Below are 21,456 nucleotides of genomic sequence, written 5' to 3' on the forward strand. Positions count from 1 at the left end.
CCTACTTTGCTGAGAGTTTTTATCAAGAAAGAATGTTGGATTTTGTCAAATGCTTTTTCTGCATCAAATGATATGACTATGTGATTTTTATCTCTCACTTTATGTGATTTGCAAATATTGTATCATCCTTGCATTCCCAGTATAAATCCCATATGGTCATGGTGTATGATTTTTCTAATGTATTGCTGAATCTGATTTGCTAGAATTTTGTTGAGGATTTTAGCATCTTGTTCATTAAGGATATTGGCCTGTAGTTCTCTTTTTTTGTGGTGTCTTTATCTGGTTTTGGGATTAGGGTAATGGTGGCTTCTTAGAAAAAGCTTGGAAGTGTGCTTTCCTCTTGGATTTTTTGGAATAGTCTGATGAGGATAGGTTTTAGTACTTCTTTGAATGCTTGTTAGAACTCCCCTGTAAAGTCATCCAGACCAGGGCTTTTGTTTGCTGGAAGATTTTTTTTATAGCTGTTTCAATTTCTTTGGATGTTTTCAGCCTATTCAGGTGTTTTTGTATTCTTCTTGGTTGAGTTTTTTTTATATATATATATTTTATTAATTTTCCACAGAGAGGAAGAGAGAGGGATAGAGAGCCAGAAACATCGATGACAGAGAATCATCGATCAGCTGCCTCTTGCACACCCCCCACTAGGGATGTGACTGCAACCATGGTGCATGCCCTTGACCGGAATAGAACCTGGGACCCTTCTGTCCGCAGGCCAATGCTCCATCCACAGAGCCAAACCGGTTTCGGCTTGGTTGAGTTTTGATAGCTTATATTTTTCTAGGAATATGTCCATTTCATCTAGATTGTCTATTTTGCTAGAATAAATTTGTTCATTTTTTTTTTTTTATAATCATTTCTATTTCTGTGGGATTGGTTGTTATTTCACCTCCTTCATTTCTGATTTTACTTATTTGGGTCCTTTCTCTCTGCTTCTTGATGAGCCTGGCTAGAAGTTCATCAATCTTGTTTATCCTTTCAAAGAACAAGCTCTTGGTTTTGTTGATCTTATGTATTTTTTTTTGTCTCTGTGTCATTTATCTCTGCTCTGATCTTTATTACTTCCTTCCTTCTGCTTATGCTGGGTTTTTCTTATTGCTCTCTTTATAACTCTTTGAGTTGTAGGGTTAGGTAATGTATTACCATTGTTTCTTGTTTTGTGCTTTAAGCTTGTAGAGCTATGACCTTCCTTATCAAGACTGCTTTCATTGTGTCCTATAGATTTTGGATTGCTCTGTTTTCTTTCTTGTTTGTTGCAAAGATGCTTTTTATTTTTAAAAAAAATATATTTTATTGATTTTTTACAGAGAAGAGAGAGGGATAGAGAGTTAGAAACATCAATGAGAGAGAAGCATCGATCAGCTGCCTCTTGCACACCCCCTACTGGGGATATGCGCGCAACCAAGGTACATGCCTTTGACCCAAATCGAACCCGGGACCCTTCAGTCCGCAGGCCGACGCTCTATCCACTGAGCCAAACTGGTTTCGGCAAGAAGCTTTTTATTTTTTATTTGATCTCTCTGGTAACCCAGACATTGTTTAATAGCATGCTATTTAGTCTCAAGGTGTTTGATATCTTTTGATTAATTTTATTGTTATTGATTTCTAATTTTATGCCATTGTGATCTGAGAAGACATTTGATATGATTTCTATCTTCTTGAATTTGAAGAGACTTTGCATGTGACCCAATATATGGTCTATCTTTAAAAATGACCCATGTACACTTGAAAAGAATGTATATTCTGTGGGTTTGGAGTGAAATGTTTTGAAGATGTCAATTAATTCCATCTGACATAGCGAGTCATTAAGAATTGATATTTCTTTGCTGATTTTTTTGTTTTAGAGAATTTGTCCAATGGTGATAGTGTGGTATTAAAGTCCCCTACTATGACTGTATTGCTATAGATCTCTCCCTTGATATTCTCCAGAAGATTTTTAATGTATTTGGGTGCTCCTCTATTAGGTGCGTATACATTTACCAGTGTTATTTCTTCTCGTTAGATTGCTCCCATTAGTATTATGAAGTGGACTTCCTTATCTCTTGTTATGTCCTTCACTTTGAGATCTAATTTGTCAAATATAAGCACTGCTACCCCAGCTTTTTTTTTCATTTCCATTCACCTGAAAAACCTTTTTCCATCCCTTCACCATCAGTTTGTGTGAGTACTTTTTTCTGAAGTGGGTTTCATGTAGACAGCAGATACATGGTTCACTTTTTTCTTATCCACTCAGCTATCCTAAGTCTTTTGATTGGGGCATTTATCCATTTACATTTAGAGTTATTGATAGATACTTGTTTATTGCCATTTTTATTCTTTACCCCTGTGTTTTTCCTTCACTTTCCTTCTATTTCTTCTTTTTACAGCAGACCCTTTAGCATTTCTTGCACTGCTGGTTTGGTAATAATAAACTCCCTTAGTCTATTTTTGTCTGTGAAGCTCCTGATTTCACCCTTGATTTTGATTGACAACCTTGCTGGGTACAGTATTCCTGGATTCAGACCCTTCCTTTATATGACTTTGTATATTTCATTCCATTCCCGTCTGGCCTGATGCATTTCTGTTGAGAAATCAGTCACTAGTTTGATGGGATATCCTTTGTAGGTAACTTTATCTCTCTGGCCATTTTTAATATTCTTACTTTGTTGTTGGTGTTTGCCAATTTAATTATAATATGCGTTGGCATCAGTCTTTTTGGATTCATTTTGTTTGGGACTCTGTGAGCTTCTTGGATTTGTGTGAGTTTTTTCTTTCCTGTATCAGGTAAGTTTTCTGTTATTATTTTTTCAAACATGTTTTCTATTCCTTGCTCTGTTTTCTTTCCTTCTGGCACCCCTATATGCAGATGCTGTTTCGTTTTGTGTTGTTCCAAAGTTCCCTTAGGCTCTACTCCTGTTTTTTTTTAAATTTATTCACTAGATTCTTCTCTGCTTGGGTATTTTTTTTTCTACCTTGTCTTCTAGTTCACTGATGTGGTCCTCTGCTTTTTCTAGTCTACTGTTTATGCTTTCTCTTGAGTTCTTTATAGCAGCTATGTCTTTTTTTTATTTCTTCTTGGTTCTTCTTTACTTTATTTCCTCTTGGTTCTTACACATATTGTTCAATTTGTCTTCAATTCTTTTAATCAATCTTATGACCATTTCTCTGAATATTTTCTCTGACATATTGCTTGCCTCCATTTTGTTTACTTCCTTTTCTTGTACTGCCTCCTTTCCTTTCATATCTGGGCTGTTTCTTTGTCTCCCCATTATCTCTCTTCTCTGGTTATCTGGTTATGTAGTTCTCTCTCTCCTGTGTTGATTTAAAGGCACAAAATACAAAACAAGGCACAATGCACAAGGCACTGAACACTAATGTATTCACAATTTTAATAACCCCAAGTAAAGGTTGCTACCAGAGAATAGAGAATTAGGGGAAAAAAAAAAAAAAAAGAAAAAAAAAAGGAGTGCAAAAATTATATTGAGAAAAGGAAAACAAGTAAAGAGAAAGAAAAAGAAGAAAAAATATGTGCAGGGAAACTATTTATAAGGGGAGAAAACTCCAGTAGAACAACCACTCTCCGCATCTGGGAGGTATTTCAGCAGCAGTGGAGGCTGTCCAGTCTGGGGAACCTAGTCTGGCAATCCCCAACAGTCCCTTGGAGTATAGCTGTCCCTCAACTCACAAATATACACTCCCCGTAGGACCACACATTCTCCTCCTTTTATTCTCTCACTCATGCACTATCTTGCAGTCTACTGATCTGCAGCCATCTTCTCACATAAGTATAAGAATATACTTATTCTTAATGTAAGGCTGTATAGAGATAATAAGGAAAAATAAACTAAATAAAAATTCAAAACTTTGATACCTAGGTTCACAAAATAGCTAGATTAATACTTAAATTCTTTTGTTCAGTAAATACTGATTTGGTGCTATTTAAGTATAAACTATTTCAGAACAAACTTTTAAAGAGCAAGTGCTGACTCATCTATTAAATGTGAACTAGAAACAGATTGGTTGTTTAAAAAGCCAATTTCAAACAGCACTGGGAGCTGTATGGAGCACGTCCTACACATACTTAATAGGTGATTCCATCAGAGTTTCTAAAAGAATCTGAGCTTCTATTAAAGACAGTAGGGCTTTCAAAGGAAAGCCAAACCTAGGGAAACTGGATATATGCCAAATCAATTAAAATATTGAGTGTTTTAAGGATTTTATATATCTGATGTCTGTATCAGCCCAAATACTTATAGAGTAACTAAACTTAGAAACAAAAAAAAAATAAACCTCTAATTTTAAAGATAAGCTATAACTCTGTTGCTAAGATGAAAAAAGAGTGAAATTCTGGCATCTTCATGATAGTAGTTCAATTTCTGGGATAAAAGCCAAACCCTTTATGTAGCAAAAGAAAGAAATCTAGCTGGGGCTCAAAAAAATATTAAAAATATGAATCTTTCCCCACATTTCACAGTTTGTCTTGGAGACCTATTATAGAAATAGAGAATCCAGAAATCATTCTAGTATAGGAATGATTTCAAAGAAGTACAGTGTATTCAATAGATGTTTGATAACCTGGATTATACTCTATTATCATAGTAGATTATTAAGATTCTAAAACAATACATATGTAATGTATGAGAATAAGTTTGTTCCAAACTAAATTTAAAAATAGTCCTAACTAATATAGACAGCAATTTATGTGGAATTAAAAAAGTAAATGTCAATGTGGACTTTTAACCATATCGCTTAAAAGAAAACAGATAAACGACAGTTGTTTTTTGTGTGATTTTAAAATCACAGAGATTTGTCTAGAAGAGATGGTCCTTATTTTTTTATTCAAACAATTTTGTTTTACAGAGAAACTGATTTTTCTAGGGTCACAGGTAATGTCCAATTGAACATTAGAAGCCCTGGCACCTGACTTCTATTGGCCCAGGGCTATTAGTTGTTAAATACCAAAGGAAGTAAAAACCAGAACACGCAAGGTTATGCTATTATAACAACTTCACAGCTTACACTGGCTTACAATAAAAAAAGTTTATTTCTTGATCATGTAGAGAACTCTACAACTGTCCTCCATAAATTGGCTAAGTACTCCTAGGTATTGTGATCTGATAATATCTCCAACTCATCATATGCTTCCACAATGACCATGGAAGAAAGGCATAAAAAAATCACAAGTAAGTTTTTAAATGCTTCTGACTGGAAATTATATACATTATTTCTGCTCACATCTCATGGGTCATTGCAAATTGCATGACCACATCTAACTGCAAGAGGAAATGAATTATCATTTTTCCATATGTCAAAAAAAGGAGCAGAACCAGAACACATTGGTAAGCATTAGTAACGGGGACCACATCATCAGAGTGAGAAAAAAAAAAAACCTCTCACTTCTGCTTAAAATAGTGATTCTACTTTTTGGAGAGCAAATTATAAATAAGTTCATTTTAAGCCAACTAAATGTGGGTCTGAGGTGAAGACTTTAGGCATTGTGTCTGTTTCAGAATTGTGAACATACAGCCTTAAAAATAAAAAGAAGAAAATCTTGTCTCCCAGAATTTTCTATACAATGGTCCTTGTTCTAGCCTCTCAAAATATGTTTTGTCTTTTATTGAATAGTTGTGAAAATATCTGAAGACATGCAGTATCATCCTTATGTCTACTTTTAGATTCTGATTAGATCAACCAATATATCAGGATCTCTAATTTCTCCAGTTTCTGTCATTCACATGCTTTATTAGAATAAAATAAAATCGTCATTATCATCTAGTCATTAATCACAAATGTTAAATAGAATTGGCCCGAGGAAAAGCCTCATAGCCTACAAGTACAGATTTCTCTATAAGCTGGCATTAATCAATTAATCCATGTTCTATAGGTTTGCCTGAACCACAAATCCATTTAACCATGTTGTCATAGAATTTATCCAAAGTGATCTCATAAAAGACTTGTCAAATACTTTGCTTAACTACCAAACACTGTGTCTATAGCACTCTTCTGAAAGGGACTATTTATAATATCTAAAATAGAAAAATGACTTCAGTGTAAATTGTTTTTAGTGAACTAATGCTGCCTCCTAGTGATCAATTCCTTAAGTATTCAGAACTCCTCTTATACTAATCTAATGTAGTTTTCTTTCATAATCAACATCAAGTTTATTATTATAATTTGTGCCCCTGTGAGTTCACCACAGCATCTTTGGCATACAGCCCTTGTTCATAGAAATTTATTAGATATTTGTGTAATTCATGTCAGCTAGAATGTTTACATTATAAATTACGTAAAATTCAAGCAAGATATCACTTTTAAAGAGAAAAAATATTATAGAACAGGAGTCAGCAAACTTTTCTAGTAAGATGGTAAATATTTTAGGCTTATAGACCATATAGTTTCTTTAGTAACAACTCAATTTTACTATTGCAGCATCAAAGCAGACATAGTATATAATTGTGTTATAGGCAGTTAGACACACCTGAGAAGAGCAAGGAAGATGGGCCAGATACAAAAAGTCACCAGGGCAGAAAGCCTCAGATGCAAATATGCAAAACTGCGAAAACAAGAACCTCGCCTCCAGGATAACCTATCCTCCCCTAGCATATCACTAGTCCTTTAGTTGGACCAACCTAACCTTTCATATTGTTGGTCTTGCAGTTCAGACCCCCTGGCATTTCATATCACTGGCAATGTGGTTTAGGCCCCCTGTCCTTGACTTCCCTAAAGATAAGATCTAGGCCTCAGTTGTATTTCAGCTCCAAGCCCAGAAAAGCAGTAAAGCAGACAAATGATGCCCTCACTGCCTCAATACCAGCTGCATTGAATAATGATCCCCTGCCCTGGCACCAACTAATCAGTGAAGACTACCACCCTGAAAGAGCACATTTATAAACTAATGACTATTCTACTGAGACCCTTTCCTAAGATTTCCCCTAAGATATCCACCTGCAAGAGAGAGAGAAATTTGTTCAGGATAAATGACCCAAATGCAAGCTCTCATCTAGGGGAGCATGCTCATGCCATTCCCTTTCCCTTTCTTCCCTCTAGGACTCCAGGAGACTATGGGCAGCAGCGGCTGGTCCCGGGCTAATCCCTTGAACCTGTCTCTGAGGCTGCCTTTTCTCTGACTTCTCAGTGAATCAAAGCAGTTCAGCCTAGTCTCTCCTATTATTAATACTTCTGCTATGCCCTTTCTTGTTTCACTGTCTTAAGTATGTTTTCACTGTGGCCAATAAATTGTTACTTACTTTACTTTGCCTTTTCTCTTGATTGAAATATTTTTTTTCAAGAAGACAAAAATTGTGGTCTCATTGTCTCACCAGGATCAAATAAATGAACATGACTGTGTTCCAATCTAACTTTTTTTACAAAAACAATAGGCTAGCTCATAGGCATTGTATACCAATCCTGTTACTGCAAGTCTTTAAAAGTTATATTCTTTCCACACTAAAGTTATTATAAAATTATAAACAAAAATTAAACTAAACTAAATAGCATGGTCCATCCCAATATAAATACGTTGAAATTTTTATGAGGAATTGGATTATAAAAATAATAAATAAATAAATAAATAAATAAATACAGCAGTAACTTTACATGGAGAAGCCTGGCAGACATCATCTTAATTAAAGTGAACAATATCAGTAAAGGGATAAAAAAAAAATTACACATCACTCTACAGGATGCAAAGAGAAGAATGCAAAATCACTTGTGATATTTATTCCAAAGATTTGTAGCTAAAAATTAATCATGAGGAAACATGAAAAAAAAAAAAAAAAAAAAAAAAAAAAAACCCCACAAAACCCAACACCTGAATTGAGGGTCATTCTACAATATAACTGATCTGTAATCTTCATAAATACCAAAGTCATGAAATAAAATAAAATTAAATTAAGAAACTGTGTCTGAAAAAGAGACATGACAATAAAATCTATGTAATGTGAAAGGACCAAATTCTGCCACCCAAAGCTGTTTTCCGATGTACTGATTTTAAGGTGTTTATTACGAAACAAAAGAATCAGAAAGAACCTTTGACCCTCCCCCTTTCCTATTCAAGAGATTCAGATAGAGAAACCTGTTTCAGGAAGGAGATCTCAGTATGTTGCCTTACCCTAATTTGAAGTGAGTATGGTCAATAAGAGAGCTTCAGGCAGGCGGGTACTCCCTGTGTCCTACTGTTTCTGAGTCAACTGGCTAGGATTTTACTGCAAAGTGTGTTCCCTCTTTCTCAACTATCTATAAATCACCCATTCTTATTTCTGAAATCTAATTCCCCATTTCCTCCCACCCCTTCTCCTTTGTCCAAAAATGTTTTATATATCCAATGTTGCCTCACTGTCTTTGGAATTTTCATGTAATTCTCATGCCTACGTAAATTCCCCTTGCACATATATCAAACTTTCATAATCTATTAATCTGTATCTGTTTGGTTATCAGACCAGCCAGAAGAAGGAAAAGTGTTAATATTTTTTTAAGCCCCCACAAATGAATAATTCCAAACTGGATCATTTTGCTAGACAGAATATTGTTGATACTAGAGGTCAGGTATATGAAATTTATGAGAGACTCTCCTCAGCCCAGCCTGCTGTCATTTGGTCCCACCAGCCTCTCCAATCTGGGACCCCTTGGGGGATGTCTGACTGTGGGTTTAGGCCTAATCCTGGGAGTCAGACCTAAACCAGCAGTTGGACATCCTTCTCACAATCCCGGACTACTGGCTCCTAACTGCTTACCTGCCTGCCTGCCTGATCACCCCTAACTGCCCCCTCCCTTGTTGGCCTGGTAACCCCCAACTGCTCCCCTGCTGGCCTAGTTGTCCCCAAAATGTCCCCCCTTACAGCTTGGTCACCCCTAATGCCCCCCCTCCACCATCCTGGTTGCCGTTCATTGCCCCCCCTGGTTGCCCTGAACTGCCCCTTCCCCCGGCCTGGTCGCCCCACACAGCCTGCTGTTCAGTCATTTGGTCATCCCTCACTAACATACCTGCCGGCCTGGTCACCCCACACAGCCTGTTCGGTCATCCGTTCAGTTGTTTCAGTGGTGATGGTCACTTAAGCTTTTATATATAGACTAGAGGCCAGGTGCATGAAATTTGTGCATGGGGTGGGAGGTATCCCTTAGCCCATACACCCCCTCTAATCTGGGACCCCTCAAGGATGTCTGACTGCTTGTTTAGACCTGATCCTGGTGGATCCGATCCCTTGATGTCCGACTTTGTACAGTATGTACAACTTCTCTGTAACTTTGAGATTGTTTCCATGTAAGAGTTTTTTAAATTTCTAAAATAAACAATGGAAGAGCAGATGCGAAGGACTGCTGCTCTGTATTTAGCTGAACAGCTAGCCCTGCTCCCACCCCAGGACTGCTGGCTTCCAACTGCTCACCTGCCTGCCTTCCTGATTGCCCCTAACCTCTTCTGCTTGCCAGCCTGATCAATCCCTAACCACTCCCCTACCACCCTGATTGATGTCTAACTGCTCCCCTGCCAGCCTATTTGCCCCCAACTTCCCTCCTCTGCTGGCCTGGTCACCCCTAACTGCCCTCCCCTGCACGGTTGATCTCTCCAAACTGCCCTCCCTTGCAGGCCTGGTCCCTCCCAATTGCCCTCTCCTACTGGCCATCTTGTGTCCACATGGGAGAAGAATCTTTGACCACATGGGGCAGCCATCTTGTGTGTTAGAGTGATGGTCAATTTGCATATTACTCTTTTATTAGATAGGATAGAGGCCTGGTATATGGGGGGGGGGGGGCTGGTTTGCCCTGAAGGGTGTCCCAGAAAAGGGTGGGGGTTCTCTTGGGGCATGGGGCAGCCTGGGCAAGGGACCTGTTGTAGTTTGCAGGCTGGCTACACCCTCCAGCGACCCAAGCAGAGGTCCTGGTATCTGGTATTTATCTTCTGTAATTGAAACTTTGTAACCTGGAGTGGAGCCAAGCTTCCTGCTGGCTCTGTGACAGCAGCCATTTCTGTTGGAATTTATGTATCTTCTATAATTGAAACTTTGTAGCCTGAAGTGAAGGCTTGAGCTGGCCAGGGCTGCAGAAGTTTGGCTCCTGCATTGCCTGGGGCAACCCTAGCCTCCTGTTCTTTCCAGATCCATGGCTGCTGCTATTTCTGTTTGGATTTATGTATCTTCTATGATTGAAACTTTAAAGCCTTGAGTGGAGGCCTAGGCTGGCAAGAGCAGGTGGAAAGCTTGATTTCCTCCAATGCCTGGGAAACCCAAGCCTCCCTCCTGCTCTCTGTGGCTACAGCCATTTTGGTTGGGATTAATTTGCATACACACTTGACTAGCTGGTGGATGTTGCTTGTGGGTGTAGCGGAGTAATGGTTGGTTAATTTGCATGTTATTCTTTTAATAGATAAGATTGGTAAAACTGAAAGTGGTTTTAGAATTTGACACTAGTAATTATTCCATATTCTTTTCCTAATTTCATTGGTTATATTTTATTTACACAAGAGAATGTCTTTTCTTATATAATATGCACACTAAAGTGTCCAGGGTTGTTGAGGAATCAAGTCAGCAACTTACTCTCAAATGATTCCGTTACAGTAGGCACCTAGTAAGATATTAACAAAAGAGAAGGAAGCCAGACATCTAATTAAGTTGATTTAACTAGGAGTCTTTGGCTTCTAGACACAGATGATAGCTGAATTGCCCTGCCAATGGGGATAAACTTCCCTTCTTCCTCTGAGTAGAGAGGAAAAAACAGCGTTCCAATCTCCCCAGGGAATTACCAGTCCTTTCCCATAGATTAAACCCAGGGAAGAGGTAAAACAGAGAAGGGGAAATTCCTCTGCTGAGGCATGCAAAGAAGCAAGATGATGAGGCAAAACTATGAGGCATGCGCAGTAGGAGCCAAAATGGCCACCCTAAAGGAGAGGAATCTAGCCTGGGAAAAGGACAAGATAGGATAATGGTATGGAACCCTGGAAGATTAAGGAAAAGGATTGGATAGGGAGAGGGCCCAGCACAAGCCAGAGGAGAATTAGGAACAAATTGGAGCATTTGAAAGATAGCTTGCTCTCTCCCATGCCCAAGAAAATATAATCAAAGCTGAACAAAGTCTCAAGGTGCACAATGTCTCACTGGTGCTAGACTATTAGAGCCTTGAATGCCAGGGTAATGGCACAGGAGGTCCTCACCCTTCTCCTGAGTGAGCACAAGTGTGGACGTGTGGCTCCACAGTGAGATGAAGCTGAACCACCTGGACATGAATGAGGCAGTACAGCAGCTTCTGCAGGGGCATCTATGCTGTGCATGCCTTTCCAATAAATCTTGCCACTATACCTCAACTCCTCCTATGTATAAGCCCCAAAATGCTTTTTCTGCAACTTTGCAAGGACCCATTTCCAGACTGGCCTGGGAGACCTGCCTTGGTCCTGGTCTATGTCTGACAACAGTATAAGAAGAAAAAAAAAAAGTTTTTTGTACAATATGTACAACTTCTCTGTAACTTTGAGATTGTTTCCATGTAAGAGTTTTTTAAATTTCTAAAATAAACAGTGGAAGAGCAGATGCAAAGGACTGCTGCTCTGTATTTAGCTGAACAGCTAGCCCTGCTCCCACCCCAGGTGATTTTCCCTCATTTCCTCACCAGGCAAACATACTCTATGGACTGTACAAGAACAGTGACTATATACAGTTTTATTCTCCTTTATTTAAGGCATAGAAGTGGGTAAAATATCACTGAACCAGCAAATCTTTATTGAACATTATTATATTTTCTGCATTGACTGAGATAGAGAAGAAAAGAAACATGTACAGAACACTGGTATGTATTAAACAAAAAAAAGAAGAATGATTTCTGCTCTGTAAGGACATTAGTTATGTAGACAAGACTGATATAAATTCACTATAAGAAGCACAACACAGTAAAACCTTTATATAATGGACTCATTTGGTTGAGGGGGTGTCCATTAAAGCCAATAATCCATTACATAATAAAGCAGGTTTCCCAAATGCACATGTTAAAAAATTGGCAAATTAGTTGGTTTACCCATTTTCACTTATCTATAAAAATAAAAGCATAATATTCTAATTAGACTGGTGTCCTTCCAGACGACACACTGGGGCTGGAGGGAGGCCCGGGTCCTGGGTGCCTGCCAGCAGCCAGAGTGAAGCCTGTGTTCTGTGTGCCAAAGGGAAGCTGGTATCAGCAGCCAGGAGAAGGAAGGACTACTCTTGCATGAATTTTGTGCATCGGGTCTCTAGTGTAGACATGTTGTGTAATTAAAGTTAAGTATGTATAAAAAGTTTAATTTCAGCCGAAGCCAGTTTGGCTCAGTGATAGAGCATCAGTCTGCCGACTGAAGGGTCCCAGGTTCGATTCTGGTCAAGGACATGCACATTAGTTGTGGGCACATCCCCGGTAGGGGGTGTGCAAGAGGTAGCTGGTCAATGTTTCTCGCTCTCTATCTCTCTCCCTTCCTCTCTGTAAAAACTCTGTAAAAAGTAGTTTAATTTCACAGAAAAGTTTTCTGTATGTATTACAGAAATTTTAAATTTAAGCTGAATAGATCTAATAAATGCATGCATTCACCCATCATTGAGAGTAAACAAATGCACACAGCTGGGGCATGGCTCAGTGCACATCGGAATATCAGCTGGCATGTGTTAAACTGACACAGAAAATCATGCCATGCGAAAACAGAACCAATTATCTCACATGATTTGATGTGATTGCTAATGATTTGCCCAACATTGTTTAAGAGCTGTAGACTATAGTGGTAGATATGTAATATTTATTTATGTTGGTGAAATTACTACAGTGTTTTTTCCACCATACGACCTAATTACTAAAATTTGTTAAAAATTATAGGGAATTAAAAAACAACAACAAACTGTTAGTTTAATTGTAATCAAATCTTGGTTAAAAGCATTTAAAAATTAACAGGGTGCTAATTTTCACATATGACATACGGACCAGAAATTCTGTCTAAATCCAAAGTCTGTTAAATTGAGGTCCACAAAATGAAGGGTTTATTGTACATAATTAAGTACTAATTTATATAAATGGGTTAGCTTCACCTCTTACCCCACTCATACCAACTTCCTCAGGAAGAACAATGAAAAGTAGCCAAAATTCCTAATTAAGAAAGACATGTCTTTAGGGTAAAAGTATGAAACAGTGTTGACAGTATATATCTGAACAAACTGAGAGAACAAAGAACCATGCTGGAACAAACAGAGAGGCAGAACCTACCAGATCCCTGGTATTCATGAATTCATCAACACTTAACTCTGTGCTAGCCATCTTATCTGTCCATGATACTGCTGAGATAGAGGTGTAAACTGCACACATTGTGAAGCTTACAATGTTCAGGCCATGAATCAACTGGCAATTGAATAAACTTAGCTGATCACTCAAGATGCAATTAAAATTGGAAGCATTAAGAAGAAAACAAGTAGAAGCTTAGGTCTGAGATTATTAAAAGGACTTTTCTGAGTAAGTAAAATATTTAAATTAACTTGGGATGAAATGAAACCAAGTTCTTTCAGAACTTCTTGGAGCCAAAATATGCTAATGTACTTGTATACCAATAAACAAGATATCATATGCAGCATTTCACTCAGATGAGGAACCATATCAAAACTTCTAAGTAGAATAGGTAGAGTGGAGTAGAATGAATAAGAAAAGAAATAATTATTTTGAGAGGTATAGCATCAAAAACAACTTCGTATGATACCTTGTAGTAGCCTCACCCTGTTCTAAGGTTTGTTCAATACTTTAGTTTACCTTCCTAATAACTAACAACATAATACAATTATGATCCCCATTTTACTTTGAGAAAATGAGGTAAAGGTTAAGGAAACTGCTAAAGGTATACAACTAGAAAATAGTCACAAACCCAAGGTTTCCTAGATTTTCTCCTAAGTTTTCTTCTAGAAGTTTTCTAGTCCTGTATTTTATATTTAGGTCTATAATCAATTTTGAGTTAATTCAGTGAAAGGTATAATGTCTATGTCTCTAGATTCACTTTTACCTCAGAGCTCATCTTAATCAGTTGGCTCCTATGTCCTTTAAACAGTTTGGCTCCAGGACCCACTTTCTTAACCATTATGTTCTTAATCATTGCTGATGGAATTTTTACCCATTACAAAATAAATTATTAGTTAGATATTAAGCAAACATGAAAAACAAACATAATGATTAATTTAAATAGAAGGCTAGAAATTTAAAAAGCCCTATTCAATGACATTTAGAATAGGGGAAAAGTGGTAAAAAGATCTATAATTACATTTATGATAATACCTAGTTTATTAGAATTAAGAAGAATCCCCAATTCCCTCACGCACACTAAGGAGAAGAGATTGGTAAGCGCTTGGAGGAGCTCTCACCGTGACTCTCCTTGTATCCAGCTGGCGCAGCTGCAGCATGTTCTGAAGAACGGTGTGCTTGTACCATGGCTCCTGAGCTATGGGGTTGCCATCAAAAGTGATGTCTGAGAGAGAAGGAGAATCAGCAAGGCAGCAAACACTCTCAAAACTGTAGAGACAGAAAACACTGTTATTGTGACCTTCAAAACTTTGATTTGTTTAATAGAAGTTTAAATTTACAGAAAATTTTTGAGTATAGTGCAGTTTTCAAATACTCTCCACCCAGTTTCCCCTATAATTAACATCTTATATTAGCTCCAGAGGCCCAGTGAACAAAATTCATGCACCGAGGGGGGGTATCCCTCAGACCAGCCTGCACCCTCTCCAATCTGGGAACCCTTCAGGGATGTCTGACATAGGGATCGGGCCTAAACCAGCAGCTGGACATCCCTCTCACAATCCAGGACTGCTGGCTCCTAACCACTCGTCTGCCTGCCTGATTGATGTCTAACTGCTCCCCTACCAGCCTGGTCCCTCCCAACTGCCCTCTCCTGCAAGCATGATGGAGGTCTAACTGCTCCCCTGCTGGTCCAATTGCCCCCAACTGCCCTCCTCTGCTGGCCCAATTGCCCCAAACTGCCCTCTCCTGACAGCCTGGGCACCCCTAACTGCCCTCCCCTGTTGGCCCAATCACCCCTAGCTGCTCTCCCCTGCTGGCCTGGGCACCCACAACTGCCCTACCCTGCCAACTATCTTGTGATGGCCATCTTGTGATGATATGGGGCGGCCATCTTGTGTGTGTGGGTGTGATGATCAATTTGCATATTGCCTAGTTATTATATAGGATAGTATACTTTTTTTTTTTTTTTTTTACAGAGAGGAACGGAGAGAGAGAGAGAGAGCTAGAAACGTCGATGAGAGAGAACCATCGACCAGCTGCCTCTTGCACACCCCCTACTGGGGATGTGCCCGCAACCAAGGTACATGCCCTTGACCGGAATCAAACCTGGGACCTTTCAGTTCGCAGACTGGCGCTCTATCACTGTGCCAAACCGGTTTCGGCAGGATAGTATACTTTTAAAATAATTAATGCACTAATCCTATATAATAAAAGGCTAATATGCAAGTTTTCCCCAGATGTGGGAGTTTGACCAACCAGGAGTTATACCTGTACTGACCACCACGATCTGCACGGAACATGGTGGGCATCAGCAACACGGTGCTGGCAGTGGGCAGCAGTGGAGATGCTGCCAGCCCTGATGGGCTTTGATGAGAGCGGGACTGCAGCAGGATGGTGGAGCAAGTTGAGCGTGCAGCACCAGGCCAAAGCAGGTGGGAAGGGAGGCCCTGTTTGGCAGTGGCAGCAGGCAGCCAGGGGAAGGGAGGCCCCATCTGATAGCAGCAGCCACTAGGGACCCTACCTGTGCATGAATTTTGTGCACTGGGCTTCTAGTATTAATATATTTTTATTAACTCAAGTCCATATTTTATCCAGATTTCCTAAGCTTGTACCTACTGTCCTTATTCTGTTTCAGGACCCCATCAAGAATGTCATATTACATTTAGTTGTCATGTCAGCTTAGGCTCCTTTTAGCTGGAGGGCTCCAGAGTATGTCCAGCCTGTCTTGCTCAGTCCCGATCAGCCAGACCCCAGCAGCAAGCTAACCTACCGGTCAGAGCATCTGCTCCCTGGTGGTCAGTGCATGCCATAGTGACTGGTTGATGGGTTGACTATCTGCCTCCTGGTAGTGGGTGCATATCATAGCAAGTGGTTGAGCAGCCTTAGAATATCATTAGCATAATGCACTTTGATTGGTTGAACAGATGACTGGACACTTAGCATATTAGGCTTTTTTTTTTTTTTTTTTTTTTTTTTGCATAGGATTATATAGGATATTCTACCCCAGTCTCAGAATCAGCCTTCTCTCCAAGGATATATGTTCCTTATATTGGGAATGGTATTAGAAACAAATATCTGCATATTTGCCACCTGCATATGTTTTCCTGTGTGTTCAATATTGTGCCATTTTAAAAATGTTTTTGTCTTCTTATTGTTAAGTATTAAGAGTTATTTAAACACACACACACACACACACACACACACACACACACACACACGAGGCCCGGTGCATAAAATTTGTGCATGGGGGTAGGATAGGGGGTGTCCCTCAGCCCAGCCTGCACCCTCTACAATATGGGACATCCCTCTCACAATCCAGGACTGCTGGCTCCCAACTGCTCGCCTGTCTGCCTTCCTGATTGTCCCTAACTGCTTCTGCCTGCCAGCCTGATCACCCCCTAACCACTCCCATGCCAGCCTGATTGATGTCTAACTGTTCCCCTGCCAGCTTGTTTGCCCCCAACTTCCCTCCTCTGCTGGCTTGGTCACCCCTAACTGCCCTCCCCTGCAGGGTTGATTACCTCCAACTGCCCTCCCTTGCAGTTCTGGTTCGTCTCAACTGCCCTCTCTTACAGGCCTGGTCCCTCCCAACTGCCCTCACCTGCTGGCCATCTTGTGGTGGCCATCTTGTGTCCACATGGGGCAGGATCTTTGACCACATGTGGGTAGCCATCTTGTGTGTTGGAGTGATGGTCAATCTACATATTATTCTTTTATTAGCTAGGGGTTCCCTTGGGGAATGGCGTGGTCTGGGCAAGGGGCCTGTGGTGGTTTGCAGGCCAGCCATGCCTCCTGGCGACCCAAGCTGAGGCCCTGGTATCTGGAATTTATTTATCTTCTACAATTGAAACTTTGTAGCCTGGAGCAGAGCCAAGCTTCCTGCTTGCTTTGTGGCTTCTGCCATTTCTGTTTGGATTTGTTTACCTTCTATAATTGAAACTTTGTATCCTTGGGTGGATATAGGGCCTTCTGGGGCCTGCCGGGGAAACCCAAGCCTCCCTTTTGGTAGCCATGTTGGTTGGGTTTATTTGCATACTCACTCTGATTGCCTGGTGGGTGTCGCTGGTGGTTGTGGCTTGTGGGTGTAGCAGAGTGGTGGTTAATTTGCATATTACTGTTTTATTAGGTAAAATAATATATTCTTTGGCCATGTGTTATGTTATTGCTGGGGCACTGTCTGCCCAGAATATGGCTTACTACACCTACTTTTATGTTCAACACACCCTATTACTCTAGAGGCCAATATGTGAAATGTCCCTCTGCCCATCTAATCAATCACTATTACGTACACTGACCACCAGGTAGCAGATGCTCAAAGCAAGAGCTGTGAAGCTGCAGTGACTTGGCACCAGAGGTTCTCAGGTGACGCACCCCAAAACCAGAGAGGAGAGAGACCATTTCCTTGTGGGACCACATAATTACAACTTTGGCCATGGGTTATGTTGTTGCCTGGGCACTGTCTGCTCAGAATCTGGCTTTACTACACACCTGCTTTTACGTTCTACACACCCTATTACTGCAATTTTGCAGCGTGCCCTCTCACACTCTGGGACCCCTCACGGGATGTTGGAGAACCAGATTCGGTCCAATCCCTGAGGGCAGGCTGAGGGATCCCACCCTCTGTAAGGACCCCACTCACTTTACAGACACCCTTTGAGCCATAGCACCACCCCAGGGGTGGTTGTCTGGGGAGAGACGACAGAAAGTTGGCTCCAGGGTGTGTCTGTCACATATTGCCCAGTCCATCCACCAGCCACCTTCTACTTGATTTCCTTTCAATGTGCACAAATCCGTACACCGGGTCACTAGTCTTCCCATAATTACCTAAACATCCTCAAAAACTATGATGTGCATATAAATAATGGGATTTACCTTTCAGATTGTTAAACATAAGCTCTGAGGTAAAATAATGAATAACAGAGTCTTTACCTTGAATGAGAGGAAAACATACTAGAAGTATTTAAATGTGATAATAAAAACACTTTATTCTTATAAAAGACCTTGCCTCAACTTTAATTGTGAAAAAAACAGGTGTTTTTTTTTACTGTAACATAAATATTTTATATCACCTACCTTTTCTTAACACAGGCATAAAGGGTATTAAATATAGTACCCAGAAAAAGAAACTACTTTTAGGTTTAAGTGTTAACATTAATTATTTGAATATTCATTAAATGAATTTTACTAACCTCAGTTATTTAGGAATTATTTGGAAAAGAAATTATTCCTTTCTTTAATCAAAATTCCAGCAAGTTATTTTGTAGATATCAACAAGGATGGTAAAGTTTATATGGAAAATCTACGGCCTAGATTAGCAACACAAAGAACAAAGTTGGAGGACTCACAATAACCTATTTCAAGACTTAGATAAAAGTACAGTAATCAGGACAGTGTGGTATTGGTAAAAAAAAAACAGACACATATATCAATGGGACAGAGTAGAGGGCCCAGAACCAGACTCACAAAATTATAGTCAAGTGCTCTTTGACAGAGGATCAAAGGCCACAATAGAGATAGAACAGTCTTTTCAATAATTGGTACTGGAACAATTGAATATTCATATAAAAAAGTGAATCTAGACATAGACCCAAAACCTTTCACAAAATTAACTGAAAATTGATTATAGACCTAAATATAAAATACAAGACTAGAAAACTTAAGAGGAAATCTAGGAAACCTTGGGTTTGCAAATGTATTTTTAGATACAACACCAACATGTGATCCAAGAAAGGTAAAGTTGGTGACTTGGACATCATTAAAATTAAAAAACTTCTGCCTCGTGAAAGACATTATTAAAAGAATGAAAAGACAAGTCACAAACTGGGAGATGTATCCACTATCCTATATCTATATCTATATCTATATCTATATCTATATCTATATCTATATCTATATCTATCTATTTCTACATCTCTATATCTATATATATAGATGGTTAATTTGCATATTACTCTTTTATTAAGTAAAATGATATATTATTTGTCCATGGGTTATGTTGTTACTGGGCACTATCTGCCCAGAATATGGCTTACTACACACCTGCTTTTGCGTTCCACACACCCTATTACTGAAAATTTGCAGCGTGCCCTCTCACACTCTGGGACCCCTCACAGGCTGTTGGAGAACCGGTTTCGGCCTGGTAGGCAAAAATGAGAGTTAAAGAATTTAAACTTGAAAAAAAAGAAAAAGAAAAGAAAAAAAAAAAGCTGAGGTAGAAATACTTATATCTGACAAATTAGACCTCAAAGTGAAAGCCATAACAAGCAATAAGGAAGGCCACTTCAAAATACTAAAGGGAGTAATTCAACAAGAAGATATAACTCTGGTAAACATATATGCACCCAATACTAGAGCACTCAAATACATTAAAAAAATTTATAGAAGATAACAAGGGGGAGATTGACAGCAATACAGTCATAGTAGGGGACTTAAATAACCCACTAACACCACTGGGGGAATCCCCTAAACAGAAAACCAGGGAAGAAACATCAGTCCCAAATGACTCATTAGATCAGATGGGATTAATTGACATCTTCAGAACATTTCAATCCAAACCCACAGAATATACATTCTTCTCAAGCGCAAATGGGTCATTTTCAAAGACAGATCACATATTGGGACACAGGCAAAGTCTCCTCAAATTCAAGAAGATAGAAATCATATCAAGCATCTTCTCAGATCACAATGACATAAAATTAGAAATAAACTACAATAAAAACAAAGAAAAAAAATCAAACACTTAAGGCTAAATAGCATGCTATCAAACAATGATTGGGTTACCAAAGAGACAAAGAAGAAATAAAAAGTATCCTGGTAAAAAATGACAATGAAAAGACAAAAATCCAAAGTCTTTGGGATACAGTAAAACCAATCTTGAGAGGGAAGTTCATAGCTATACAGGCCATTTGGGGAAGAAAGAAAAAATGGTAACAAATTAACCCTACAACTCAAATAATTAGAAAGAGAGCAACAAGAAAAGCCCAGTGTGAGCAGAAGGAAGGAAATAATAAAAATCAGCATGGAAATAGACAATATAGAGACAAAAAGAAAACCAACCAACCAAACAAAAGATCAATAAAACTAAGAGCTGGTTCTTTGAAAGGATAAACAAGATTGATGACCCTCTAGCCAGGCTCACTAAGAAGTAGAAAGAGAGGACCCAAATAAAGAAAATCAGAAGAAAAGAGGTGAAGTAACAACTGACCTGACAGAAATACAAAGGAGTATAAAAAAAATACTTTGAGCAACTCTATTCCAAAAAACTGGACAACCTAGACGAAATGGACATATTCTTAGAAAATTACAAGCTCCAAAAACTCAATCAGGAAGAATACAAAAAAATCTGAATAGGCTAATAATAACTACCAAAGAAATTGAAGCAATAATAAAAAATCTTCCAGAAAATATCACATTATGTCATTTATTTATGGAATATAATGAACAACATAAACTGATGAACAAAAAGAGATCCAGAGACAGAGAAGCATTGATCAGACTGTCAAACCTCAGAGAAAAGGAAGGGAAGTGTGGGGGTAAGGGAGAGATATCAACCAAAGGACTTGTAGGCATGCATATAAACCTAACCAATGGACAGGGACAACAGAGGGGTGAGGGAATGGGGGCTGGGGGCAATGGGAGGTTAAGGACACATATGTAATACCTTAATCAATAAAGAAATGAAAAAAAAAAATCTTGCAGCAAACAAAAGTCCTGGTCCAGACGGCTTTACAGGGGAGTTCTACCAAGCATTCAAAGAAGAACTAAAACCTATCCTCCTCAGACTATTCCAAAAAAATCTGGAGGAAGGCACACTTCCAAGCTCTTTCTATGAAACCAGCATTACACAATTCCAAAACCCAATAAAGACACTACAAAAAAGAGAGAGAGAGAAATATCACATAATCACATCAATTGATGCATTTGACAAAATCCAACATTCTTTCTTGATAAAAACTCTCAAAATGAAAATAGAGGGATCATACCTCAACATAATTAAAGCCATAAATGACAGACCTACAGCCAACACCATACTCAATGGGAAAAAACTAAACTCATTTACCCTAAGAACAGGAATAAGACAGGATGCCTACTTTCATCACTCGTGTTCAATATAGTACTGGAAGTGCTAGCCATAGTGATCATACAAGAAGAAGACATAAAAGTCATCCAAATTGGAAAATAAGAAGTAAAACTGTCCTTATTGGCAGATAACATGATACCGTACATAGAAAACCCCAAAGACTCCATCAAAAACCTATTAGA

The 21,456-nt window shown here is 39.1% G+C and overlaps 1 protein-coding gene across 10 annotated transcripts in view; it reads right to left on the reverse strand.

The window, feature by feature from the left end:
- The window catches only part of LRRC49 (leucine rich repeat containing 49), a 192,066-nt gene that overhangs the window by 77,680 nt on the left and 92,930 nt on the right, over positions 1-21,456 (reverse strand). For all 10 annotated transcript variants that reach the window (XM_036457120.2, XM_045587388.1, XM_036457148.2 and 7 more), the window contains one exon: positions 14,316-14,463. In XM_036457120.2, coding sequence (XP_036313013.1) covers positions 14,316-14,463 — 148 coding nt within the window. The remainder of the gene's footprint in view (positions 1-14,315; positions 14,464-21,456) is intronic.

Source organism: Pipistrellus kuhlii, unplaced genomic scaffold (genome assembly GCF_014108245.1).
Source record: "Pipistrellus kuhlii isolate mPipKuh1 unplaced genomic scaffold, mPipKuh1.p scaffold_m20_p_1, whole genome shotgun sequence".
Taxonomy (NCBI): Eukaryota; Metazoa; Chordata; class Mammalia; order Chiroptera; family Vespertilionidae; genus Pipistrellus; species Pipistrellus kuhlii.